This window comes from Dermacentor albipictus, chromosome 4 (genome assembly GCF_038994185.2).
Source record: "Dermacentor albipictus isolate Rhodes 1998 colony chromosome 4, USDA_Dalb.pri_finalv2, whole genome shotgun sequence".
NCBI lineage: Eukaryota > Metazoa > Arthropoda > Arachnida > Ixodida > Ixodidae > Dermacentor > Dermacentor albipictus.
The window spans coordinates 68,884,287-68,912,274 of NC_091824.1; the positions used below are offsets into that span (position 1 = coordinate 68,884,287).

At 46.4% G+C, this 27,988-nt stretch overlaps 1 protein-coding gene across 5 annotated transcripts in view; it reads right to left on the reverse strand.

The window, feature by feature from the left end:
* LOC135902046 (atrial natriuretic peptide receptor 1-like) overlaps window positions 1-27,988 on the reverse strand; it is a 505,847-nt gene that overhangs the window by 46,130 nt on the left and 431,729 nt on the right. For all 5 annotated transcript variants that reach the window (XM_065431934.1, XM_065431930.1, XM_065431931.2 and 2 more), the window contains 2 exons: window positions 10,314-10,382; window positions 10,049-10,223 (listed from right to left, as the gene is read on the reverse strand). In XM_065431934.1, the coding sequence (XP_065288006.1) occupies window positions 10,049-10,223; window positions 10,314-10,382 (244 nt within the window). The remainder of the gene's footprint in view (window positions 1-10,048; window positions 10,224-10,313; window positions 10,383-27,988) is intronic.

The window sequence follows — 27,988 nt, forward strand, 5'->3', positions numbered from 1 at the left end:
TTTTGATGATAAGCTTTCCCTTGATGCGTTTCTCTGAGCAGTGGCTCTCCACTTGGTCGTGATATAACGCGGTAAATAATGGAGCAAGTTCTTTTGAAACATTCTTAAAGGTGCGAGAATTGTCAGTGCGAATGGTTTCAAGTACGCTACGACAAGCCATGCATCTTCGGAATGAGAGTAAGAAATGCTACGGATAAATCTGACACCAACTCTAAATGAAACACTCCGTCAACGCACACGTGAAACGTTCAACGAATCGTCATTTCCGAAGCGGGCGGATAGTTTTTAGAGATCTATTCCCAAACTTGCAAAAGCTCGGAGCGGCCAACACTGTCGCTAGGTAGCGGAGCCATAGATGCAGTGCATGGTTTTGCTCTTTTGCTTTCGCACGAGCATCGCACTGCCTAATTCAGCATTATTTACCACTTCCAGAAAATGTCCAAGCAGTAAACTGCAACAAATGAATTATATACTTAAAGTCTTTTAGAGCAATGAAGCAATGGCCGACAAAAACATAGTGATTTCTATTTTCATCTCTGAGCTGTCGGGAGCACTTGTCTCCAGCATATTTATTTACTCTCCTTCAATGGAACTGAGCGTCCTCGGGGCAGCTGCATTATTTGCAAGCCAAGCTTTTGGGAAGGCTGAAGAGCTTCCCTGCATCGAAGAACTCCAGGGAATACTGATAAAATGTCAATATGAGTGAACAAAGCAAGTGTCCGGGCTCGACGCATTGCCAAGAGCGCGTAGATTCAATAAACTATTTTCTTTGTAGCCGGTTCCCTCACTGCCCCCGGCTGTATTGTGCGACAGTATCTACAGAACCCTGCTCCAGTTCTACTTGGTCATTCCTCTGATCCACACAAGGCACACTTGGACGTTGAAACGACGCTTCCGGGGTACTACCGAAAACATTTCACACTCCAAGTGAACTCTGAATGTCTAATGAATGTATCACGCATTCATGCTGATTTATGACAGCTTGAATGGCTAATGCCATGTATCGCGCTTGCTATCTCAGTAGGATGCTAGTTGTATTAACAAGCAAACATCTCCATCATTCATTAAAGAACGTCTCCTCGATCTGAAGAACCTCCGAGCGGGAGCTGGCAATTCCTGCGTGCAGCGCGGCACCCGAAGCTGGTAAGGCCTGTGGATGGGGACTAGGCGGTAGATTTCGACGGGCTCTACTCAATGAAGAATTCACTAGAGATTTACAATTTTAATGTAACGTTGTCTGTATTACTAGTGTCGATGGATGGAAACAAATGTATGTTTGTTTAAACTTTGCCGCAAGATTGTAGATGAGGAGACGAGGAAGAAAGGAGATTATTGCTAGCAGCAGTCGAACTACGAGGGCGAACCAGAAAGTCCTTGGCCCTATTTTTTATAAGGCAAAATAACGTAGCTGCAGGTAATTACAAAGACACGTACTACTCTACGTACCTTACGCTATGTTTTCAGATAGTCCCCACACCCGTTCAGACGTTTGCCTCATCGAAGCGCTAAATTTGAGGTGCCCCTGTCATCAGTCAGCAACGCACGCGGCCTCCCCGTCGTGCATGATTTCACGGACTTTTGCAAACTCGCAACACCACCACCTCACATTTCTCTAAGCTAGACACCTTTCCCCGTACGTGGGCTGCATTTCCATGTGGATTTCGATGGGCGTTCTTCCCTTGCTCCATAGGAAACGAAACACTTCGTTGCTCGCACGCCGTGGACATGCGAAGCACAACCGCCATCTTGAACAAGTGACCGCAGCGCCGTGCCGCGGAGCTACCGGTAGATAAGGACGAGCCGGTCCAAAAAAGGTCCGCCGCTGGGAACGAATATATTGACTTCGTATTTACGACCGTAATTTAGCAAAAAACCATTTGGGACAAAGACTTTCTGATTTTCCCCCTCGTATATCCAGGATGTTTCAGCGAACAAATTCAAAAATTCTTAAAAATTGCCAATGGAAGATAGCACAATTCTTGTCCATGAACTGGTCTACTTGAAGAAGAGGACAATACTCGCACAAGAAAATTGAAATACATAATCCACTCATTAACAAAAATAACTAATTAAGTTGTTAACTAATTACTTTATGGCGCACCTTGCAACTTATCAATTCTACCGGATAAGACTGCGAGGCATACCCAAATTACAAAAAATTGCGTGGATGACACCATTTACAAGATATGCACTGTCGTTCCACTTACTTCTTAACAAAACGCATGTTTTATGCATTCAAACACAAAGGTAACTGGAACACCAATGCGTGTCTCCGCAAAGTTTGGGAATCAATATCTCAAAACTGGTGTCATGCTGAGAACACGCTCCAACTGGATCCGCCTTCAGAACTCCCCGGCTAGAATTTATAAATTGCAATACGTGCCACAAGGTAATTAGTTAAAAAGTTAGCGATCTTTTGTTAACTAGTCGATTATGCATTTCAATTTCTTGTGCACGCGATGTCCACCTCTTTGAGTTGACCACCTCGTGGACTAGAATTGTGCTGTCTGCCACATGCAACTGTTTAAAATATTTAAAAGTGTTCGCTGAAACAGCCGGTATATTATTTCTAATAAATTCCGGCGATGCAGCGCTGAAACGATATTTGTTTAGACGGTGTGATCATTGACGGAGTGTTAAAGCTAGATGAATGCTTGTCCAAAGCTCATCAAGAGATTTACACAGAAGAGAATGAAAAGGATGGGTTAGAAAACGCTGACACGGAACTGGTGCTCTATCTTCATATAGTTTGTCTTCACGTTTTAGGGACGCTCCAGACCTATTGTGCGAACACATGCGTCACACAGTGCGTTGCATCTGCGCAAAAGAAAAAGAAAAGGAAAAGAGAGAGATAGAGAGAGAAAAAAAAGAAGAAACCCGATAGCACAATAACATGTTTTCATTTTTTTATGCATCTGCAGCAGTTTTGTGTTATCCCATTTCTATGCCGGTCAGCAAAGACATTAAAGATCAGCACAAAAAAGAAGCAAGCAAGAAAATAATGCGTCATTTTCGTGAGCTTGTGTCTCTACCCTGGAAATTATTTTAGCGACAACACGCACCGACTGTTTACAGAAAGTATGTACACGTGAACTTGCTGTAGCTGGAAATATCATTTGCCTTTCCGCGAATTTCGGGGGATTAGTTTCCATTACTCGCCGCTGGAAGGGGGCTCAGCATGACAAAAGCAGCACGCTTGTGCCTTGCTAGTGACGGGAAAAATGACGCTCACTGCTCAGACAGCCCGTGTACGCAGCTATTTGCACTCTGCAAACGCAAACAAGAATACGAAAGACGTTTATCACCAAACATGGCGAGGTGCAACAACAGCCGGCGAGTTGGTGAAACAGCTGACTGCGCACACCAGCACACGCTTGAAGCAGTAGAACGTGCGCGGGATGCAGTGAGAGAAAGAGAGATTTGTTAAAATAAAAAGCTGAGAGCTTTGCCTGAGACGACGCACTGAAGAGAACATACATCACTACTATAACGTCCAGGGAATCCCCTCCATGCTGCTGTGCTTCCAATGCGATAGTTTCCATTACGTCACTGTCGTATTGGCGGTGTGGCGAAGACATTTAGGGTGCGATCTTGTACGCGTTCCAAACTCGAACGGAGGCGGTCCGTTCTTTCCGTCGCGAAATTGGCGGTCCGTTCCGTTTCGTTCGTCCGATAGCAGACAACACGGAATGATTGACAGCAGATATCACTTCACAATTGACGTCATGGCGTTCTTCACCGTTCAAACTGACCAACCGTGTACGGCTCGGTGGAACGGACCGCCTCCGTTCTATTTTGGAACGCGTACAAGATCGCACCCTTAATAGCTGACGATTCTATGGATGCGAGTCAGCCTCAAGTCTCGCTGCTGCAATAACTAGCAACGCACGCACAACTGACGGATGCCTAAGTACAATTAACTTCTCAAATTTTGCGTGCAAAACACACACACACACACACACACACACACACAAACACACACACACACACAAACACACAAACACACAAACACACAAACACACAAACACACACACACACACACACACGCACGCACGCACACACACGCACGCACGCACACGCACACACACACACACACATTCTGATTTCGAGGCATGCCATGAGCTAGTGGGCGACTCCGGACTTATTGCAAACACCTGGACGGGTTCTTTACCGTGCACCCAATGCACAGTACAAGAGCATTCTCGCACTCCGCCACAACCATAGATGCGGCCGCCGTGGTCGGGATCGAACCCTGGACCAAGAGTTCGACAGCGCAACCCCATTGCAACCGAGCTAGCACGGCCGGTTCTCAAATCTCCCTGTTATGCGACAAGTTTTGGCCTCGTATGGTACAGCACTAGCAGAGTACAATGAGTACATACCTGGTGTCGCTTTTAGATTATGCATAATTAAAAGAAAATACCCGAGGAGAGAGAGTGCAATGCTTGTCCTTGAGCTGGATTACTCGAAGAGGTGGACGTTATTTGTGCGAGAAGTCAAACTGCAACCGAGAGAAGAGCAAGCGGGGGTGAGCAAACAGTGGAATCCTATATTCCAGCGTGGCAGGCCACGTTGCCTCTATAGGGAAGATTACCGGTGGCTTAATAGAGTAACAATCAATTAAAGTGTGCCATCGTTGCATTCTACCGCTTCTAATATATCGGGCAGAAAGTTGGAGGATAACAAGGAAGCTTGAGACGAAGTTAAGGACTGCGCCAACGGGCGATGGAACGAACAATGTTGGGCGCAAGGTTAAGAGGCAGGAAGACAGTGTGGATTGGAGACAACGGAGCGGAGCACGTTAGTTGACATTAACAGAAAAGGAAAATGGAGAAAAAGATGGACTATAGCAGAGACAGAATGGGTGCCTTGGGAAGGAAGGTGCAGTCGATGACGCCAGAGAATTAAGTGGTGAGCTGAAATGAGAAAATTTGCAGGCACAACTTGGAATGAGCTAACGCAAGGCAGGGTAATTAGAGATCGCTGGAAGAGACCTTCGTCCTGAAATGGACATAGTAATGGGACAATGAAGGCATTTATAGCAACAAAGTGGAGGGAAATGCAGGCGAGGGGGTAAAGGATTAAGTGGTGTCACGAGATAAAGACATTTGCAAGCATAGCATGAAGTTAGCTCCACTCAATTGAGGATTGATAGGAGAGGCCTTCGTCCTGCATTGGATATAATATAGGCTGATGAAGAGATGATGATGATGAAGATGATATTTCCAATATCAGCCAGCCTGACGGAGCATCTTTCACTGGTGCCGGAAGTGGGGTTAACGTCAGCGGTGGTGTTGGTAACACAGAGACCTTTAGGAACTGCGTGGCATTAGATTTTTAGGGCGCTAAAAATACACACGCGATAAACACATACAGACACACAGTCATGGCGCTCTGCTTGTTTTTGTCTGTCTCTCCCTTGCATGTGTCTTTTTAGCGCCCTAAAATAATGTTTTCCAAATCGGACCAGCTTGCCCAAGAATAATTTTTGTTAATGTAATTAAATACACACGTAATGCAGCAGCAGTGAGCGTTGTAATATTATTCAACTTTAGTCCCATGCCACCGTGTGTTCAGAGACGTCATAATCGTACGCTTCCTCTGTTCTCTGCAGAGCATTGCGCGATCTTTCTCGAATGTTACAACCGCGTGAGGCGAAAGCTGAAATCTTCAGCCCTCGGTAAACGCAAAGGGAAGTGACGAGCTAGCGACTGGCATGACTCGCCTCGTCCTCCCCATACTGACGCATCGAATGCCCCGCGCATGCAGTGTAGCAGGAGGTTCTGCACTGTCTCTCTTCACGAGATGATAAAACATTACGGCGGTTTTGATAAAACAGATTAAAGGGACAGAGAGTGTCCGATATTTAGGCTTTTGTAGTCATTACATGAAGCAAACGCCGGTCGGCAGTACGTGAGTTTCTGTCGCTGTGGCGAAATTTAAGAGGGGCTGTAGGGCTTGGCGTTTCTTGAGTTCATCAGCGTGTGTGGCGTGTATAGTGTGTCCCAGCTAACTTTAACGAAGCTGTCCACCTAAAAAAAACATTAAGAAAGAAACACGGTGCAAGATACAATTGTAAAACCTATGATACTTGGTGGTCAATGGTCTGACGACTAAACACCGTAGGTCTTAAAGTCGTGCAAGGCAACTTGTTTTTAATTATTGTTTTTTTCGTTGAACAGTCTGGCTAACGTTAGCTGGGTTACCCTGTAGTATATCAAAGAGGTGTCTACTTTCCATGAAGCTTCGACGCGGCAGACGCGTCACGAGGATTCTGGATCACAACGGGCGCGGCTTGGATAATGACAGCACATCAATGAAGTGTCTTCGGCGCAATGAGTATTAAAATAGCCTTGTTATCAAGAGCTACTCTGCATTGTAGCTCAGTCGCGTTTGTTAGCTCTAGAGAATGCTTATAGCGATTCAGTCTGTGTATTGGAACTGATGCTATTTGATCTAACGAGTGCTGAGTTCTAAGTGAGACTACTTCGGATAGCCTATTGTATTACTTGACCTCGATCTGTGTTTAAACCATTGCGTACAGGTGTTGTCGCAGTAGCACTTTGCACTTTTGTCTATTGTATAAAGCTCGTTAATTCGCGGCAACCGGCATCTGCTGGGCACAAAGAAACCTAACTTCCGTGACGTGGCATTCGGCGGATGCTTTGACTTGTCAATGTACCATAGAAGGTGACAACAAGAAGAGCACAAAATAAAAGCTATAACACTGGGGGACCGCATGGAACGGCATGCTTGTTCACTTAAGCATATGGCGAATTATACTGGTTGTTGCAGAGCACTGAGGCTGAATTGCAACAGTCATACAGGATAGCATTTAAGCCTTAATGCGAGCATAAGTGGGCACAAACGGTAATAATGAAGTCCTTTTAACGCTATTCGACCTGCTTATTTTCATGATCATGCCTAAAACCCGTCATGCACAGCCTTAGTAGCGCTGCTAGAGAACTCGGAGACTGCCAGCCGAAAATGGCACCAGCCCGTCAAGAGACTGGGACGTTTCCCCGCGCTCTCGGTGGTGGACCGGCATATGCCATGTGCAACGTCGTTCTTTTTTCTGATGGATGAAGAGGCATGAGGCAGGAACAAGATGGCAACATTCTAATGTTCCAAAAATATATATCTAGCCAAAACACTTCCCAATATATCTCTATATCTTAAGCATACATTGATATGTGAAAGAATCGAAACTAGACAAAACGCGTTCTAACGTCACACTTCGCAACGTTGGGGACATCACTAGGTTTGCACTTTGGCACTAAACTTTCGCATTTCACCGTGTTCACAAGTTGCACCACGATGGCGCAACACACGATGCGGTAAGCACGCTTCAACTTTCCGAAAACTTTTTTTTTTCCTATTAGCGCTTCAAAATATGTGATTATATGCGGGCTTTATCGCCGCGAAATAGCATGTGCAATGGCTACACGCTCTCGTGTGTGATATGTAATACAATGAAGGGGCACATGCTCAGGTTACTATAATTGGTCAACGTTTCGCAAATGCCTTACAGCATAATCTGCACTTTGCCTAATTCGTAAGTGCGTTTCTCCGCCCAGATGTTTTTCAGATAATGTCGGCACCTATAATTGTTCAACTGAATATGAAACGTGAAGTGCGCGTGCTGGCGCTCGTCGGTTCACTGGGTTTCATCACGAGAGCCACGCCTGCATTCTTATATCTCATAGCGGCCACGAAGTCTACGCATACGTGCTCACCGTGACTGCACCGTCCATTAACTTGGCAACTTGCTTTCGGGAATGCTAGCTTTACAATCAGGAGAAATATCGTGCTGCACGTAGTTTGGATGTGCATCACGCTAGTTGATTTGATACGATTGTGCACGTTATACAGAGCGCACGAACAACGAGTGAAGGACAGTTTTCTTCCTGCGTTTTCTTTTGCCGATTGTTCCTACACGTTCAATCATGTTTTTATGTTTATCTACTAGAACTAAACCTGGGAGTGTTAGCCAGCGGCAAAAAAAAAAATGATGTTTCACATCCGCCGTCAGGGTCGTGTTGGGTGGCGCTGGCTAACACTCCCATGTTTAGTTATAGTAGATGAACATAAGTTCCCCAGAAAGTGGTTCGGAAAACGGCACCGCGGTAGCTCGATTGGTAAGAGCATCGCAAGCGTAATGCGAAGACGTGGGTTCGTGCCCCACTTGTGGCCAGTTGTGTTTGCATCCATTTTGATTTCTTATAATTTATTATTTATTTAATTGGATTAATAAGTACAGGACGGTCACTTGAAGAGAACGATAAAAAAGAAGTCGACACCCCAAACCCACGGAAACAATGGCAGAAAAAAAAACCCCGAGGCATGCTACTGACGCGCAAACACCTCGCCAGCTGGCACACTGTGCCAAATGAAAGGTGCACGAATCGCGGGCAGATCGAAACAACCCGGCACGCTTTACACGAGTGTGTTGCGATTGAAGATGCACGCCACTTGGTGGAGCGCACCTTTGGAATCACAATCTCACTGTGATGGAAAAGGCAGCATACCCGGCTTTAGGTAGTATTTTCCAAAATACTTTTCGCCTACTTAAATGAACACGAAGCTGGCGGCCTCGATGCCTTTTACAGTGAAGCTGTGCGCCTCTTCCCCCCAATGCATTTCTCGTGTCCGTGTGCAAAAGCTCGACCAATCACTGCGGGAGGCGCGCGCCACGTGTGCCGCTGAGTTCTTTGCAGCACCATCACATGGCGCTCGCTTCCACGCATCCGCGGCAGCGCCAGCCATGCGGGAAAGGAAACGAAGAACCAGAAAGGTCGCTTAGCGTTCGCCGCAAGCGCTTCTTGGTAAAGATTACGGTTTCATAAACTGTAGTTGCCGGGAAGCGGCAACTGTAGCATACGAAGCAGAGAGTGGCCTAACTACACTTTCATATGTAGAAGAAGAACCCACTAACTACTGATTTCATTTGTGTTCTGATAAAGCTGTGGAGAGGCCACGCATACAGTTAGGACTTCTGAAGAGCGGCGTGAACACGATGAGCGGCGACGGGAACAGCAACGTCAATGTGCACAACGGCGTCATGTTCAGCCTAGGTAGCACTCAGTTCAAGGCCACGTCACATCAGTCTGTCGTGTCAGGTGACACCACAGCTTCGCTGGCCAAACACTTTCACATCGTGGATTGCAGGCCATTTTCTTAAGACGCTGACGCACACGTTTTTTTCGTAATGCGACGCAGAAGATTTAGTTTCCAGCAGTGCCGTACTGAGGAACCTTACAGGAACTGCTTTTCATTTTCCTTCTTTCTGCATTTTTTCCAGATTGGTGAAGTGTGTATTATTACGCTTTAGTAAACTATGTAGCTTGCAGCATGGACATATAACATTTTGCAGAGCTGTGCCTTGCAGTGCCAAATTTGCATCTCGCGTTTGTATAAGACGTACCGACGCAAGCTAAAAGCAGTTATTGTGAAAGTGCATGTTGTTGTGAAGTGCACTGAATGTTTTCTTTGAATAAGCTTCCCTTTTCTAGCAACAAGCTATGGACGGCCTTCCCTACCACATCGCTGACATCGCAACTTAATTTGCCTGCACGGAAGAAACAAGTAGTTTGCAAATAATATCGTTGCGCACCACCTTCAATTCAATTTCTCGTGTTCCCACCCCTTATTTATCAGTAATACCCTACAAGGGGGTCTTTAAAAAATAAAGTTCAAGTGAAAGTAAAAGCGGAATCCCGCAGAACAGTCTCCCTCTTGCATAGCTATTTCTTTTTGGAAGCTTCATGCTATTATCATGCATTAAAGTAGTAAACAAATATTCAAACCCTCGAATAGTAATTTCTGGAATCAAATACCAAACGAACAGCAAAGGCTGTTCGAGATGTACTTGAACTGCCGCATATTCGCACACTCCCGCATACTTCTTCGGGACGTGGCACCCCGACGGGGCGCCTCACTGTAGTGACGGGCTTTTTGCCGGCTAATGTAGTCGATCACTGTAATGTACGTTTCCGAAAGTTATCGACCTACGATACGGCCCAAGGGTAACAATGTTCCGAGGACAAACCTGTGTGCAAGCCGATGCGAAGACGTAGCTGCTCGTGAGGCCGGTGGTGGATGGTGAAGGAGCGCACGTTGTTCAGGAGGGCGAGGGACATGCGCGCGATCTCTCGCGCGTGCAGGTCACCGTTGGGCACCGGGATTCCCGACACCACCATGTACGCGTCGCCGATGGTCTCCACCTGCACCGGAGGGCAGCACACTTGGTGAGAAAGGGAAGTGGCGTCTCCCGCTCTGCCGCGCAGGTTCGGCAAGAAAGGACGCGCACGCACCTTGTATACGTCGAACTCCTCGATGATGGAGTCGAAGCACGTGTATAGGTCGTTCAGCAGGTTTACCACCTGAAACAACGCAAACGTGTGTGTGTGAGGAGGGGGGGTGGGAGAACCACGCTTAAGAACAGCAGGCTCTTTGCAAATTTCCAAATACCACCGGTCCATTGAGCATGTATATCGGTTCACTGCTCTCTTACACGTCATTACGCACGAATGAGCGGGCGGGCAAGCTGCCACGCTCATTTTCATTCATTTCAGAAATGAGTGAAAGAAGCTTGTATGATAGCGCGAAGGACCTGCTATATTCCACGTTCTTTTTTTTCCCCACTTTAGAGAGACGGAAGAAATATAGAAGGGTAGATTAGAGTAATAGATGGTGAGAGGGTCGGTACTGCGCTGGGGGAAGAAGAAGAAGGAAATAAAGTGGGGCATGATGGCTGGCGAGGGGGAAAGATGATACAGACGAAGCGCGTAACGGGCAAGTCTGCTCATAGTCTAATGTCCGAACCCGCAACTCTTGGGAAAGGAAGTACCGGCACGGATGACCTAAAAACTTAGTTACAAACTCGTCAAAGGCGCGACATAACGTGCACTGTCAGCGGTTGGTTGTCGAGACGATCAAGAGGCGCAGCCAGAGGCTGTCGATGTAGCGCGTTTTCACGCAGCATATGGAGACAGAAAGCTGTTTACTTATTAAAGTAGGAATAATTGTGTTGGCGTATATACAGGCGCCTACGTGCTCATCAGCATAGGGATGTGTATTGGGGACAATGACGCCCTAGGAGAAGGAGAAGGAGAAAAGAAAAAGAAAAGATAGGCTAGAAAATGCATGAATATGGCAGGCACATGTGAAACAAAGGTGATGACGTTACTGTGAACAGGCTACAGCTTGCACGTTAAGCCAGTGTCATAAAGGAATGAGGAAAGAAAATTCAAAGTTGGACATTGTTTTGAGGGAGAAAGCATACGACCTAGCTAGTATGCTTGCTAGATCTAGCAGTTCTTGAAAAGTGGAGCCAATGCCACGGAAATAATAGCCACGTCTCTTCCTCTATGTAACCTGGACATTCCAACAATATATCCCCATTTTCGGGCACATGGCAAAGCCCATAGTCTGCATTGAGTATAGCGCATGAAACAGCGTGCAAACGCCACACCCAGCCTTTGGAGAATGCTGGCACTGCTGAACGGAATTTGTGGTCTGTAGCCGAAAAAAAAAAAGCTGCAGTTTAGTATGTGGAGGCGCATGTACATAGCAGTTTTCCGGGTATTCCCAGTGTCCATGTTGCTTTTCGTATTACACCCAAAAAAAACTAAACTGACGTCCGTTCTTGAAGAAGGCACCATCATCAGTGATTCAGAGTCGTCAAGAGCACTCTCTTCGCTCAGGCATGATCATTGTCACAGAGACCGCAGCGCTGGGGCATGCAACGACATTTTTCTCGGCATGAACGTTTTTCTAGATAGCCACCGATCTTTGTCCAAACATAGCGATATCCATCGGTACTGTTCTTCTTCTACTAGAGACATACTTCGCGCATGTGCAGAATAACGACCTAAAGGATGCGCATAAGTAACAAAGGTGCCAGCTTTGTGAAGCGCGCCTCCATAGCAAGGAACAATATCATTACGCGGTGCGGCTGAAGTTCTCCCGATCGCCGACAACCCCGAATGAGTGGTCGCAGCCTATACGTACAGGACGTGCGCCCAATCAGCGAAGTAGAGCCTCACTGAATCGATGACTCCGTTAAGTACGTGGTAGCCGAGCTTCAGCGACCTCGCCGTCTTCTTCGAGAACGGCTGCACAGTCGAAGCCACGTGGAACAAAGCGGCGCAGTTCTTATAAAATTTGCACGTACACTCTCCGCTAACCGTCGAATATTTCAAAGATGCAACGGAGCTAACCGCGGACGGTGCTTCGTGATCACGGATACGTGAATTTTTCACCTGCTCCCCGTTGGTGTATGTTGCGCATTAATGCGGTCCGAGCTCGAGATACACGTTACATGCGTGGGGGGGCCTTCATTATATAGAGCCACTGCCACTGCTCGTTTGCCATTCACGGCGATGAGTAATGCACAGTCGGTTCGATCAATATAGGTTGCAGCAACGCCGTTGTTCTTCCTTTAGACGTAATATTTATTTGTGTTTTTTCCCGGTTCCTATCAAGGCATTCGCTACTGCAGCTTGTAATGACATAAAATTGGTGAAAAGATCGAGCAGGACGGAGCGAACTGGACCTTGTATGCCACTGAGCATCGGGTTACGCTCGTACCGTGCTTAGTGCTCATGAAGCCAGCGGAAGCTGTTAGTAAAGCGAGAGCGAATCGACGCGGGCCTCGAAAAGTGATTCGGGTACTTCGCTTCTAAATGAGTGGATTTGAAAGGAGTCTCGCGCGCACTCCTCCCATTAAACCTCACCAAGCTGGATTCCTTACATTCCTCCAAACACCATACGCATTCACGGGAACACCATCAGTCCCTGTCTCTTTTGGATGACGCCGGCACATCAAACGAACAGCAATGGGTATTAGGCAATGAAAAAAACAACGTTGACTACTTTCCAGTTCATCGCAGTATCTACGATGCGCTTTGTAAACGAGAGCATTAGCGCGCGATTTGCTCCACTGAACATGTATGACATGAAGGTTCAATTCTGGCCAAGCGGGATATATCCAATGATTGCAAAAGGCTTTGACGGGCAAATGGTAGCGTCAGAGTAGAACAGCGCAGCCGATTTAGTAATTACATATCAAGATCCCTCTGCTCTGCCACCGAGCTCGTGGGCATACTCGGCTTGCTGGAACTAGGTCAGGCGCGTGTTCGCGTCGTCTTCTCAACAAATGCGAACGTATCGCCTTGACACGTGCACGTGGTATGCAGAAGTTGTTGAAAGTGCATTGCATTTGCGTGTTTTAGTGAGGCGCGTTGCAGGCCGCGCGCGCAAGGTGAGTGAAAACTCTGAGTGTACTTGAAGAAGAAAGAGGCCGAATTTCTAGGCTTGCTGTAAGTAGAGAAGCTCTTGAGATGGTACTTTTAATGCACGACATATGGCGCCCCCAGATGCCAACGAATGGAAAACAGTACTTCGTACTCGTTTTTTTTTTATGAGAGAGCCAGCGGGAATAATATGCACAATGCGATACACGCGCGTTGCATTTCACTCTTAGCTCGAACATATGTAGTTACTCTAGAAAAAAAAATAATTACGAAGTCTTATGCCAAATCATAGTCATACTGACAATAATCAACATGGATGTCAATGCTTTGATAACTGTGTAATCCGCCCTCAATGATAAAGGAATAGCACAAAGATATTCGAACGTCTGAGCAGAAGCTTCAGAACAGTGGAGCTCAGGTAAGGCGCTGTTCTTTCATTTCTTTCGTTACAATTTATGTCTGTTTCTTCACAACGGTATATGAAGTTTCATGCAGATATAGGCATACTGCTTTCTAATCCTTCCTCTTATGCCTGCTCAATTCTCTGTAATTCCACCCGAATGTAATCTCTTTCAGTCGATGTCCGGAGACTTCGGCCTGCGCCTGCTTCTATATCTTCCGTAGCCTGCGCCTGAAGTCCCCGTGAACTGCTCAAAGTGTTCTGCCCGTGTGTCTGCAGTGGATTATCACCATCTCCTGCCGTTGCGCCCAAGAACAAAGACTAGACTAGAGAGAGAGAGGGAGAAATAGAGAGAGTTATTATAGGAGCAGGGATGCACACAGCCTAGCCTGATGACTATAATTATAAGTGCTGTTAATCATCGGCAAACCGTTCCACAAGGCGCCACTGCTGCATCCGCGCAAAGCAGGCCTGCGCGCATTTCTTAATAAAGAGCATGTCGTGTGGAAATCCGAGTGTAATACATGTAAACATCAAGGTAATTCAGTTACCTCCTTTCTTCAAAACAAACAGGCTTTAACACGAATTTGAAACTCAGTTACCTCTTACCTTTAAAACAAACTGGCTTTAACACCGATTTGCAACGCATATTCCGTATACACGCATACACGTAGGCTGTGAAAAACGCTCCTGCGGAGGACTCCGGGTTAACCTTTATCATCCATACTTCAATAAGAAGTACGGGGTCCCTCCAGGCAAAGAGCACCCACACTTACGGTTTTTTATCGCGGAGCTTAACTCATGGCTGTTGGGATTTCTTATGTTTGTTTCTTAGAGGTTATCTTGTGTCATCGTGCGCAAGACGTTGTTCTGAATGTTGCGTCTTTTTTTTTCATTGCCTACTGGCAAATTTGATATTGCACCTGCCACCACCTATTAAAGCTATCAGCCAAGACATCGTTGTACACTTCGTTTAGTTTCTTAAGCAGTTTCATTTTAAAAAATAAAAAAAAAGAACAACTGAGCACGCGAGCGTTTCTGTAATCCAACCGCCGCTGCGGGAATCGGATCCGCGACCTCGCGCGCAGAAGATCTTCACGACCACTGAGCAACCAGCGGTGGGTCGATAAATTGTTCCGAGTCGATAAACTGTACGGGTCGATAAACTGTTTGCCCTATATTCTGCGTTTGCAAGCAAAGCCGTGGGAGCGACATATATGCGGCAGAGAAATATTAGTGCTGTTGATAATCATGACGCAAACATTCATTCGGAATTGATAACGATTGCTTGTTTGGAAAGTATTAAGCAGCTGTATTTATGATGTGATGAGCACGAAATAGAGTGTCTTACCCAGCTTATTCGTGGGCACAAGGACCGGATATGTGCACGCTGAAGAAGTACTTTCGGTGCTATTTGTAAAAAAAAGAAAATGGTTTCTATGTTTGCATAGCGGCGGAAACTTATGTACTTGCGTATTGTGTGTCTGTGTATGCATACCACCTTTTCCCTTTCTCTCAGTTGATATTTCTTTTTGTGTTCTCCTTGTGGGGAAGTTCCGGGTCCGAGCCCCGGCTGGCTGGTGGTTGCCGTTATTGTGACCTCAATACTCGACGCATTGGTTAACTTCGTTTCAGTTTATTTTAGTTTAAGCATGTTTGTGTATCTCAGGTATTTAATTGTGTGTCAGATACGAAAAAAGGATAACGTTTCTTTCAGGCGTGTCTAGGGATATAGCCGGCTCTGATGCAGCCTCTCTTCCCGTTTGACTACAAAAAAAAAAGAGAGGAAAAAAGCCCACGAGGGGCACTGGTCATGTAGAATGAAATAATACAATCACCCATCAATAAAGAAACAAAATGAAAAAACAAACACTCAGAAAAAGAAAAACACTACGTCACACAATGAGTGTAGAGTGCTATGTTATAGCACAAGAAAAAAGAAAGCAGACAACGATCGGCACCCCCAGCTGGTCCTGGCCAGTCCACGATGGAGGAAGCAAATAAACCAGGGCGAAACATTTTACGCCACGCATGCAGCCTTGGCAAGCGAACTCTCCGTGAAGCCATCTCCTTCGATTTTTCTCAGAAAGCCGGCCAGACACGCAACGCAACGTTCGGCGGACTCAGCCCCGTGCGCTTGGCTTCCGGTGTATAGGTTTTAATCGATGCGCACTTGTTCGGGGTGCTTTGCCAAGCACTCTGTGCAGATTTGATTTCAATATGCTTATGAAAACTTTGTTAGTTTATTGTAACGCATACTTGTATCGTCTTAGCTGCGACGTGTGAGCGGGACTGTCGCACCCGCTGTCTTCTCGCAAGAGCTGAGCGTGGCTAGGACGTGGTGGTGGAAGACACTGAAACATACCGCGACCTCGTCACGCGTTGGGCCGACTATTTCTGGTTCTAGTTTCATCGCGTCCTCGTACAGTTATTTCCCGCCTCCGTGAGTGCTACACACTCGTCTCCCTTGGCCGGTTCAGTGCTGCTGCTGGTGTACGGGCCAGCTGGACAAGTCCGAGTTGTCACTGTGTAGATACCTGATTTTACCAGTGCTTATCCAGCAGAGTGGGCCAATATTCGACATTTAAAATTTTAATCTCGTAGTCTGTGCTATTCATTCCTAGCATTAGCTATTCAGGGTTGTCATTAGCTATCCTCGCATTAGGTATTCAGTGTTTCCAGTCATTTTTCGCGTGGGCAGCTGCGAATCGAGCAAGACCACCCCCCGAAGGTGGTGTGCCCTCTTGGTAGCTTCGGAGCGGGCTGTTTGATAGATTGACCCTATTGTGGTCACCTCCTTATTCCTTTGTCGCGAAGCGGGATGGCTTGACCAGAATACAGCAGACCAAGGTGGGAGCACTCCATGCATGGCGTCGCAGAAAATGACCATTTGTAACTCCAATTTGTTGTAATAATCCCTTAATCTAAATAGGATTGTAAATGTGATATTTGACGAAAGAGAAGTTCCTGCACCTTTGGCGGCAAACCAAGGCCCGCCAACTTGAGCAGCGAGTCAGCGGGCAGGTGACTGCTCACCGTCTACGGGTGAGAGGCCATCATTCATTATTTTATAATTGTTCTCTTCAACACGAGACAGCATCCAAACCTGTGCACTTCCATCTTCCGTAGCTGCTTACGATGAACATAAGCGGTCAATGTGAAGCAGCATTACATTATGACGGCCGATGAATAGTACTCTATGGTCGATCTGGACCCAGCTGGCGTATCTTTTGACTGTTTCGGATGAACTCGCTCCAGCACAGTATACATGTGTAAGATAACACCGCCGTCGGGACAGACATATTGCCGGAAATTCAAGGATGCGTCAATTATTGCATACCGGAGGACGACGGTGTCTCATTTCGGCGTTTTGTGCAAGCACGTGGGCTCGTAATATCGTGCTTTATCGCACGCGTTTCCCGCCGGTGTGCGCTCCGATTAGCATTTCATGGCCTACGAATGACTTCATTAGAGAGAGCAAAAAAAAAAAAAATTTCGCTAGCGCTTATGTCAACGTAAGCACACATACTTGTCACATATTGGACACCATTTCTGAAACCGTTCGCGCGTGGCAATTTCTACGGCGACAAGTCGGGAGCCGGTTTCCTTTCCACTCGCAGAATTTAAATTACGAAATCCGAGCGCTCGAGCATTCGAGTATTCGGGCGGCTGCTGTAGGCACAATAATTGGAAATGACAGCTGACAACTTCCTAGCTCTGCACTGAGCATGTGAGTGTAAATTGCAGAACACACATGGCCTTATACCATGTATATAATGATGGTAATAATTATTGGCAGTGTATTACGGCAAGTACCGCTGTTTGGCTACGCGAGTGAACGCCGAATCGGGCGGCTGCAGCTTGCTGCTGGCTCTCTGGGGGTTATCATAGCTGCAGCGAAATCTAAGTGCGCGAGCGCGTTTACATTTCGTCCAGATCGTAATGGGCTCTGCGCGAGCAGGCATCGAACCCGCGTCTTCGTGTTCAGCACCGGAACGCAGTGTCTGCACCGGTGTACACGGCGTCTGCACCGTACACTGCATTTAGGCACTTCGGAGAAAAACACACACACACACACACACACACACACACACAACGACGTACTATCGCCTATAGCTGATTTTCGTACGCCCTCCATCACATCAGATCACAATAAATAGGACAACGAAAGAGAGCACTCGCATACGCTACTTCATGAATTCGCCTGTGTAGCGAATAAAATTGGGAATCAGTAAACAGGTGCATCCGGTGTTTGCACTGTGTCCGGTACTGGAACAACGGGTTGCGTTAATTCGCCCTTCATATCCACATTCTTAGACTCAACTTTCTCTGGAATCGGCACAGACTTCTTTTTTTTCGGAGAAAAACGTCCTCCAAACGTCGCTGCGTCCATGAGCGTGACCTTGCGCTGACCTTGACAAAAAAAAAAAAGTCGACCACCAAAGAACCGTCTATCCCAATATGGCAAATAATATATGGCACGGATGCTACAAAGCACCTGAGAGTTTTGTGCACTTTCCCGAATAATTAACGTATAGGCTGTTGTTACGACACGCGCAGAGGAAGGAGATACTTGCTCCTTTTTTTTTTCCTTTTTTGTGTTATCAAGGCAATCCGGTGTAATGATTAAAAGTTTGATGCTTGAGTTGACCAAGCTCTCCGCTTCTCGCTACTCAAAGTTGCATGCTCTGAGCAGCGCTGTGCGGCCACGGCTCTTGTAAGACACCGGCTCCACCGTGTCCAGCGGCTTTCGACTGAGCCACTGTTGAATTCGCTTCGCACAACTGATCGATTAAGATTTTTGTACTTAAAAAAATCTTTTTTTGGCAATATATTGGCACCGCCATGATGGCGTGACGTTTGCGTAAAGAAAGCCGGTTCGAGCCATGCGAATGCGACGAAGAAGCGAATAAAGACAGCAAAAAAGAAGTTAGCGTCGTGTTCCCTTTCGCAGAGTCATGTCGTTAAGCCATCTCCAGAGCGAAAGGGGGGGAACGACTGGTTTGTGGAGAAAAACCAATTCTTTTCCACTCGTTCTTCGTTCCTTTCTACCCGCCGCTCTGTCTCAATGGCGATGACGTTCTATTGCTGTGCACGAGGTGGCGAGTTCGGCTCCCGAAGGCCGTTGCGTTGTTTCGGGACACTAAACCTCACGAGCGATTGTATAAAATGATTTTTTTTTAACTTGGTGCGAAGCCCGTCAAAAAGACCTTGTGTTGATGGTTCACATAACCGAATATTGGCGAACACTGCTGGACGTTCCCGCCTGGCTTAATATTAATTATACGGAGAGTTTGTTGATTAACCTTGCATCAGGGCGGATCGACCCGGATGCTTGCACTCGTGACAACAGATTGACACGCCACGTGGCATGGCAACAGCTCTGAAGCATTTTATGCGAAGCATATTACGAGAGCTCAACCCAGCTCCTCAGGCGCGGCGGTGTCGCCTTGAATACCACGTGACACCGTGACGTCACGACAGAGGAGAAGTGGCTTTGGCTCAACTCTTGCAAGATGGGCTGGGTGGGAATCGAAACAGGGACTCCGGAGTGTGAGACGGAGACGCTACCACTGAGCCACGAGTACGATGTATCAAAGCGGTACAAAAGCGCCTCTAGTGAATGCGGTGTTGCCTTAGAAACGAGCTGTTTCTAAGGCTCAGGCGTGCGTCGCTTGCTCAGGCGCACATTTCGTTGCCGCGCCGAACGCTGCGTTGCTCGACGCTCACCGCGTCCAATGCGGGGCGTCCAAGGCGAAGCAGAGTAACGCATTAGTTGTTTCTTCGTCTAGCCGAACCAAATATAGCCAAGCAACAGCAGTTCACCAAGCTAAACAATGGTTCAACAACTAAAATAAAGGCTAGTATGCTTCGCATCCTGTGCTTAACCTTACCTAAGCCACAGCCATTTTTTCCAAAGCAGCTCACAAGACCTGAAAATCACTGTTCTGAACTGACATAACTGCACTTGTAACGATGAACTATACTGCTTTAAGGTGTGATGGAGATGAAAAATACTTTCTAAAAATTTCTAAAAAAAAGCAAAAGACGCCTTGTCCTGTCGTCATTCTTGTGTCCGTTGTTTTGCGCCAAACACAGTAGTTATGAATTCGCACTAACTATCCCGCCAACGCAATGTGCTGGAAAGACGTCCACTCTAGAAACCCAGACCTGGCAATAAGTTATCTCCACTGGCATCACTGGGCGCGTGCTCACTTTTGCCGCGTAAAAAAAAGGAAGCTTTCTGCCGTGTATTTGCCGTCTTCTCATCACCATTCATCTCTGTACTTCCATCTTCCCCCAGCACAGTAGCATGCTAGAGCACACCAGCTCAGGTCGATCTCTCTAGCTTCCCGATAAATAATATTTCTCCGTTTACTGCGTTTCTCACTTACGGCTTACATGCATATAAATATGCATGCATATATGTTTTTAGAGAGCAGCTCTTAGGCTCTCGAACAAACAAACATAGCGAACAAACATAGCGAAGCATGAACGAGCGAACGCGGAGCGCAGCGGGTGAGAGACGGTGATAACGAAGACAGCGCGAGGATGAAAGCGAAGGAGGAGGGCATGATGAAAGCGTGAGAAGCATAGCGCCACGCAAGACGGGCTCTGCGACGACGATGGCTACCAGATGGCGCTTGAGTAGCACCCGTCATCTTTTCACTGATAACACCACTGACACTATATACGGAAACAAAGCGCTGCATGAGCGCAGGTCCGTCTGCGGTGGCTGTGAATAACGCTCACGTGTCAACCACGCGCTGCCTCTCGCGATCTCCCTTACTGGCGAGGCAGTTGCACCGCACTTCGCTCCGTTTGCAACCTGTCGCAGGAGACAAATTGCCCCGCTAGCCAATATATTTCGAAATTTCGCATTAGGGAGTTTTGTAATAGTCGGTGAATATTTCGTTTGCGTTTTCCCTCCTCTTCGCTGACATACGCATATTTTGTTGTATATTGTATTGGACCTGTCACTAGCAACATTAGGCTATCGGTCCAAATATCTTCGTATACACCTCCTTTTTGTGTAACTGAAAATAAAGTTCCATTGATTGATTGAGTGAAACAACCTACAAACAAGCTAGCGAACAAATGAACTCCATATAAATAGAAAATAAGAAAGAGAAAAACAAACGAGTGCCATGCCACAGAACGAAAGTAGGTACCGCAACTAGCAACCACAACATATAAACAGGGAAAGAAATATTTAAAAAATCTTCCTCGTATGTTCTTACTCTTAAGGGCAAGTCATAGCAGAAAATGTAATCCGTGATAAAAGCCAAGTGGTGCCAGACGTAGTGACATGTCGTATCTGCTCCAAAGCATAAGGAGCATGCGACGGAAAACTTAGCGTATACAGACAGCTCCATTCGCGAAGTTTATGAGCAAATGGATTAAAAATCAAGAAGCACATAAAAGCTTCACACCTACATCTACAGCTATTTCTTCCTTTCTTTTTTTGTCTTTCTTCTAGCACAGAGAAGCGCGCACGATTGCTAACCTAAACGGCAAACATGAGAACGCAGAACTTATAGCCTCGTGAGACTCCTTTTACATAACTTTTCACATTTTCTTGAATCCCTTTCAATTTCAATTCGATTTCATTTCAATTTCGATTCTGCAAAAAATTACGTAAACTATTAAACTCGCACATAAAGTCGGGTGCATATTGCGCTGCTTGGAAGTGGCTTAGGCCTATTTTTGTCGTCAGCTTGCGTGAAATTCGAAGATAAATTGACCTAGGTCTTCGTGCAATCACAGACGAAGGAAAACATCCGTGAAATGCTTTTCGAATACCGCGGGTTGACGTGGCAATCCGCGATGCAACCTCAACACGCCGAGCCACAGCGCGTTATTGAACCATTACGTCTGTATTAAAGCAAAGAAAATCTATATACAGGGTGTTTCACGTAACTTGAACCAAGGAGTTTTAAAAAGTCGTTAGCAACAGCTGAATGAAATCAACCGCATATGGTTTATAACGAAGTGGCGCTCCTTAGAGTATTTTTTTTATATTCCGCTTAATTAGTCAAATAACTAAGATGAATTATGCAAAAAGTTCATTATTCACTTTATTGGGCCAAGAGCGTTTCTTTGAGTTGCAGAAGGTATTCAGAAACGACCAATCCAATTTGTTTGTGGCAACCTACATGCTGCGTGGTGACTTTTTTTTTTCTTCCGCGTTTAAGGAAAGTCCGCCAGATATGATATAAAACCACGTGACTTCTGCGTTATCGTATTGCAGCGCCCTCAACCGCGCTTCGTGCGAAATAACCGTGCGCGCGGACCGTGGCGAAGTGAGAGGCCGTGGCTCCGGGCATCGGCTTCATAGTGCGGCAGCACCTGTGGCGGTGGCACACATAAAGGTAGCGCCGTCGTCCCTGATAAGCGATATGCTCGACGCACGGTTGAGAGCGCTGCCATAGAATAACGCACGAGCGCAGTCACGTGGTTTTATTTCATGTTTCCCCGAAATATCTCACCCCGCGGCATGTACGTTTCCACACACACACACACAAAAAAATTGCATCGGTCGTTTCTAAACCCACTCTACAACGCAACGAAACAGACCTGGCCCTAAAGTGAATGCTACAAATTTTGCATAATTCATCTTAGTTATTTAACTAATTAAGCGGAACGTTAAAATTACTTTACGCGGTGCCACATGACAGCGAACCATATGCCGTTGTATTCATTCAGCTGCGAATAACAGTTTTTTTCATGTTCTTGGTTCGAGTGAAGTGAAACACCCCGCATGTGGCAGGATAGAAGAGTAGACGGCTACTATCTCAACGTTACAAAACATGGCATTTTCCCGCTGAATCATCATTCATTCATATCATTCGGTAGCAACAAACGACTTGAAAAGAGGTTTGGCCCTTAGCTGTCTGTAGATCTGAGGAGGATAAAATGTATACTCAGTGTCGTTTGGCACGGCCGAAGCGTTACCAAATAAATACGCTTGTTTCGCAAGTGGCTCCTTCTTTCTGAGAGATATGCATGTGAATTTTGCGGTTACGATTGCTGTAATATAGAGGCTGAAAGTGTGTCAGTGACAGTTATTTTTATAATTAAAAGCTCTAATTATTGACTACTCATGGTGGACCATTAGGGACCAGGTAAATTTTTAATCGCAGGCGCAAGTTGGAATCAGCTAGCGCGAGACAAGGGTAAATGGAGATCGTCTTCGTCCTGCAGTGGACATAAACATAAGCTGATGGTCATGATGATAAAATTATAATAATTTATTCGGTACCTTCCTCCCACCTTCGTGAATGGTCACGTTACGACAATTTTTCTTTGAGATAACATCGTAACATAAATCTGAGTTATCTCCGAGTAATAATTAGCTGCTTGTTGTCGCAAGGCAGCGTAATTGAACTTATTCGAACTTGGAATAGTCTCGCATATCTATTTAATTGTGGACTTAAATCAGTTCATTAAGAGTAGCCTTCCACGCTACGCAGGTCCCGCATGAATCGCTGCTCTCTTTTTAATGCAGAGGCAAGCTGCGTGTGCCTTATTTCCGGGTCAATCTACAAGTTTATCTTTAATTATTCCTGTACAGGATAAAGATGGCTAATTGTATGCAGGCAGTGACCGCATGTAAATTTTCAAACATGTAATCAATCTCACGTGTATTTAGGCATGCACGTAAATTACAGTTCACTTAAGATCTTGCACGCTACACATGAAACAGTTAGTTCTAGCTCTGATAGTGCAGTAAATACTTTTTACTATTTTTTTATGCTTGCTTACTCAGCTGAGTCTTTCTAAATTTCTCCATGAACAGAACCCTCCTTTCCCCCTTCCAGCAGAAAAGAAACAAGTAAAGCAATGGAACTTCCGCAAGAAGTCATCTTCTTCTTCATCTTTTATTATTCCCTTTATCCAGTATTCAGTAAGTCCAGTTTTATCCCCCTCGACAACGTTAGACGCGAACGGAGACGGCAAGAATACTTATACGTTTCCGATCGTGGGAATGCTACTCGAAGACAGGGCTCAAGGCAGGAGGAGTTTTGACCCGCAGTCTACACACCGACTTGATTTTTGTTGCTGCAGATGCCTTGCAAGTGGTCCCACTTCTGTCTTGCAGCTTTCCATTCCTTGCCAGTGGGCTTCCCTTTTCTGTTTCTCCCCTTTTTGCCATCGGTGCTGGGGGACAAAGTCTTTGGGATGTCACCCGCCGCAAAAATGAACGTCACAAACACGCGATTTGTGCGGCAGTTTCCTGTCGAGACCAGGAACCGCGCGCTCCTACTGCCGCACAGATATCCGAATCGCTACACATACATATGTAGCTTTCGGGGGGAATCGGAATACTAATACAAAAAAGTAACAATAAGAAGGTTCTGCCGGAAATTAACTCCTGAAGTTGAGAGTGCTTTCTTTCAGGAAGAGGTTTCCTAGAGCAAAGAGAGAGCCAGGCCGCGAGGAAAACGAAATGAATAAAACAAGACCCCAGACAGGTGCGCATCCTGGGCTCACGAACAGGAACCCGGGTCGCCTTCGACACGAGTCAGTTCATCACCCGCCTAATGGAAGGACCACCAAGCGTACATCCCGCCCCTCGCAAGATAGATGCAAATGACGCACGGTTCGTTGCGCCCAGGCAAAGCCTCGGAGAGGAGGAAACGACTCGTCCTTGTTTCATGCTCTCTCTCTCTCCCTCTCTCTCTCTCTCATCTAGACAGCTCTCTCAACTTTTTTTTCGCAGACCGGTCGGCGCTTCCTTTCGCCCTCGTGCTACGTGGCTCGTGCATCTTCTTTCGCAAGATCCGTGGCAGGAAGCAAAACACGCCACTACGTGCGTCGCATTTCCGATGGGTGACGCCGTTGCGGGAGGCAGCAGCTCACGCGGTGACGTCGAAGGGGTTACCGTGTTAACTCGATTCCAAGCACCCCGCGCCTTCTCTACGTACCTGTGTTATTGTTTTTTTTTTCTTACATTGAAATGAATTGTCGGGTTTAACCTTCCGATGCAGCGCAGTGGGAAATGAGGGATGCTGTAGCGGAGGGCTCCGGATTACCGTATTTACACGGATACAACCTGAGTTCCCCTTTATTTTTTTATTTTTTTTTTCAAAATTGACAGCCTCAGAACGCGCTTCGCGCTTTCTTCGGGTTCGTGCCATGCATAATATTAACGTATTTGATTCTCTTTCGTAAACACCGAAATCCACCTCTCGCGTTATACTTGTGGTCACGTTATTTACGTGCCAATACGGTAATTTTGACCAACTGGCGTTTTATAATGTGCTCCCAAAGCGCGCTACGCAAGCGTCCCCCCCCCTTCTTTTTTTGTTCATTCACCCCAATTGAAACGCTGTCGCAGTAGCCGAAAATAGAATCCATGAACTCGCGCTTAGCAGCAGAAAACCGTAGCCATCATCCCACCACGGCGGGTTGCTTTTTTTCCCCCACCCTTTCTCCATCAGGCGTGCTGGTCAGGCTGCCGTCTGTCGGTCACAAGAATCGATTGTGCTGTGCCTCATTCGCAGCTCACCGCTCCATCTCATTCTCGGCCACGTCCGAGTGTTCCGATTGAAAAAATGAAAGCAGCCGGAGCTGGCGAAATCGGAGCGAAACGTACCCGCCGCGGCCGCTTAGTGGCGATGGCGTTGCGGTGTTAAAAAAAATATAATGACATGCCAAAACCACGATCTGCTTTGAGGCGGGCCGTAATAGGGGTAATAAAATTATGGGGTTTTACGTGCCAAAACCACTTTCTGATTATGAGGCACGCCGTAGTGGAGGACTCCGGATATTTCGACCACCTGGGGTTCTTTAACGTGCACCTAAATCTAAGTACACGGGTGTTTTCGCATTTCGCCCCCATCGGAATGCGGCCGCCGTGGCCGGGATGTAATAGGGGTATTCACATTATTATTATTATTATTATTATTATTATTATTATTATTATTATTATTATTATTAATGATCTGCATTGTCCTTTATATGGACGATCTGCGGTTCTTTAACGTACAAACGTGTACGTAAACCTACGCACACGGACCTGCTTGCACTTCGCCCCCATCAAGGCGTTGCACGGCTAAGCACGAGGTGGTGGTGGTGGTGGTGGTGGTGGTGGTGCAGCAGGCAGGGCATGCTCAGGCGTTGCCTGGCATGCTTAGCCGGCAATTGTTGCGCCAGGGTATCTCATACGTTTTGTCGAAAAAGTGTGTCACCAGACACCCCGATTAGTACGGGCCTTTCAGGAAGCTGGCAGATGTAGGACCTTTCGTTTGCAGGTCGTGTATAGCAATCCGGCCGTGGCGGCCACATTTCGATATGAACCGCATGCAAGAAGTGCGCGTGTATTTAAAAATTGTGTGCACGTTAAAGAACCGCAGGTGCTCCTAATTATACTAGAGTTCCCCACGGAGGCATATGCCTCATAATCAAATCGTGGTTTTGGCACGTAAAAGCCATAGTGAAATTTTTGTTCATCCGTCCTTCTGAGCGTGCCTATTTTATCCCCCTTCCTCCTCCTTCCCCATTTTGCACTTGGGTCACGGCAATGAAAAGTAAAAGAGAAATGAATGAAAGAAAAGAAGTAAGGCAGCCGCAAATCAAAGGCGGTAGGGCTGTACCGGTCGCGATGCGGCTGAAAAAAGAAATTTCGCGCTGAAGCCACAACTCAACGGGATTCCAGTGGATTTCAAATAACCTTTGACTTCCACAACCTGGTTTTGACGCTGTCTTTGACAATCATTATCGATGGTTTCTATTAAAATTACTCCCCTCCCCCAGTCTTTATTTCCTACTGTTGAATGTAATGGCGGTTTGAGCAGAGGACGTGTTTGTATCATTAGTTGCCTTCTTCAGTGCTTGTTTTTTGTCCTTCTAAACGTTTGTATATTCTATTTGGACAACTATGTAGATAGTTCATGTTTTCTTTTAGTAAAAAAAATACAAAGTGTCTCACGGCTTGTTCGAACTGCTGCTTTGTCTTTCTCGGCGGTTTTCCGAAGAGAAAGCGACAGTTCGAAATAAATTTTTTTTACACTGCGGATGCAGGGAACGTTTGTATAAGCCAACCCACTCTTCTGACGATGGTTACACAACCTATCACTGCCAGTCTTTAGCCTACGATGCTTGAAGTGCAATTTCGGGTGCCTATTTTCAGCGCCTAAAGCACATTCCCCAGTGTCAAGCATCCTTACTGTGATCCTATATAACCAACTGGAATCCTCTGGAGGCTGCCAGTGCGACGCGCAGTGTCATTTGTTGGAACTTCTAATGCCCTGCATTACGTAATTCTGTGGAATAGACCTCTTCAGACTGTGGGACTGCTTTCATTCCCCAAGCGAATGGGACGACACACAAATTAACGTTGGCACTCCGTACCGGCGACGCCATTTGAAGCCTTGGTGAGAGGGCTTTGCTTTCATCTCGTTCCAAGCCAATAAGCCTTATCCTACCCGCTCACTCCAAATTTGTGCGCTTTTTTGTGACCTATGTCTGCCTGAACGAGGCTCATGTCACAAATTGTGCAGTCTGCTGCGACTGCGTACTGGCTGTTAGTATTCTGGCCTGCTTGCTTTTGATGTTTTGCTAGAACAAACGCCACAGTATGGTGGTCGACTTTGCCAAGAAGCTGCTCCCTTTCTTTTAAACCCCTTTAGTAGCGGTGTTCACATTTGTGAACGGGAATTATTTTCGCTAATTCTGTGCAGTAGGAGCAAAAAACAACAACAACAACAAAACTAAACTGAGATGCGCGCCTATCGATCCCTCTGCTTACCCTATGTTGACTTCAGTCTGCACAGTACTACTACATGCATTAAGCCCTTTACTAATGCCGCTAACACGTTTAAAAGAAATGTCCAAGTGACGCATGCCGTCAGCAACAGTAAATAATCCTTGCTCGTTATGCCAGCAGCTAATAATTAATTTGTGGGCATAGTCTGAGTCGGCGATTGAAGTCTCTTTATGAAAAACAAAATGTCGACATCATTGACTGTGCACTAATCAAAGCATAATTACTCTGTAATTATGAGCAGTCACTAGAAAATGCAGAGAGGATCTTCCTACCGTCTTTGCTTTCTTTCGAGAGAGTGCGCAGCGGCTTGGAATAAAAATATGCGACCTTCGTACATTGACACTGCGTCGTATTTCGCGACTGCGGAGTTTTTAGGAAAACGTCCATTTTTGGTTCGCGTCTGGCTTGCAATTTCTGTTATTGTGCTCGTATTTTTGGCCCTCTTCGGGGTCTTACCCCACCCGCCGACCGGGCTTAGTCCTGGTCGTGTGGTATTTATGGGCACGACCCGTTGCCCCCCTCCCCTGACGCGTTATGGCCTTGCGTCCCTCCGCCCGCTGA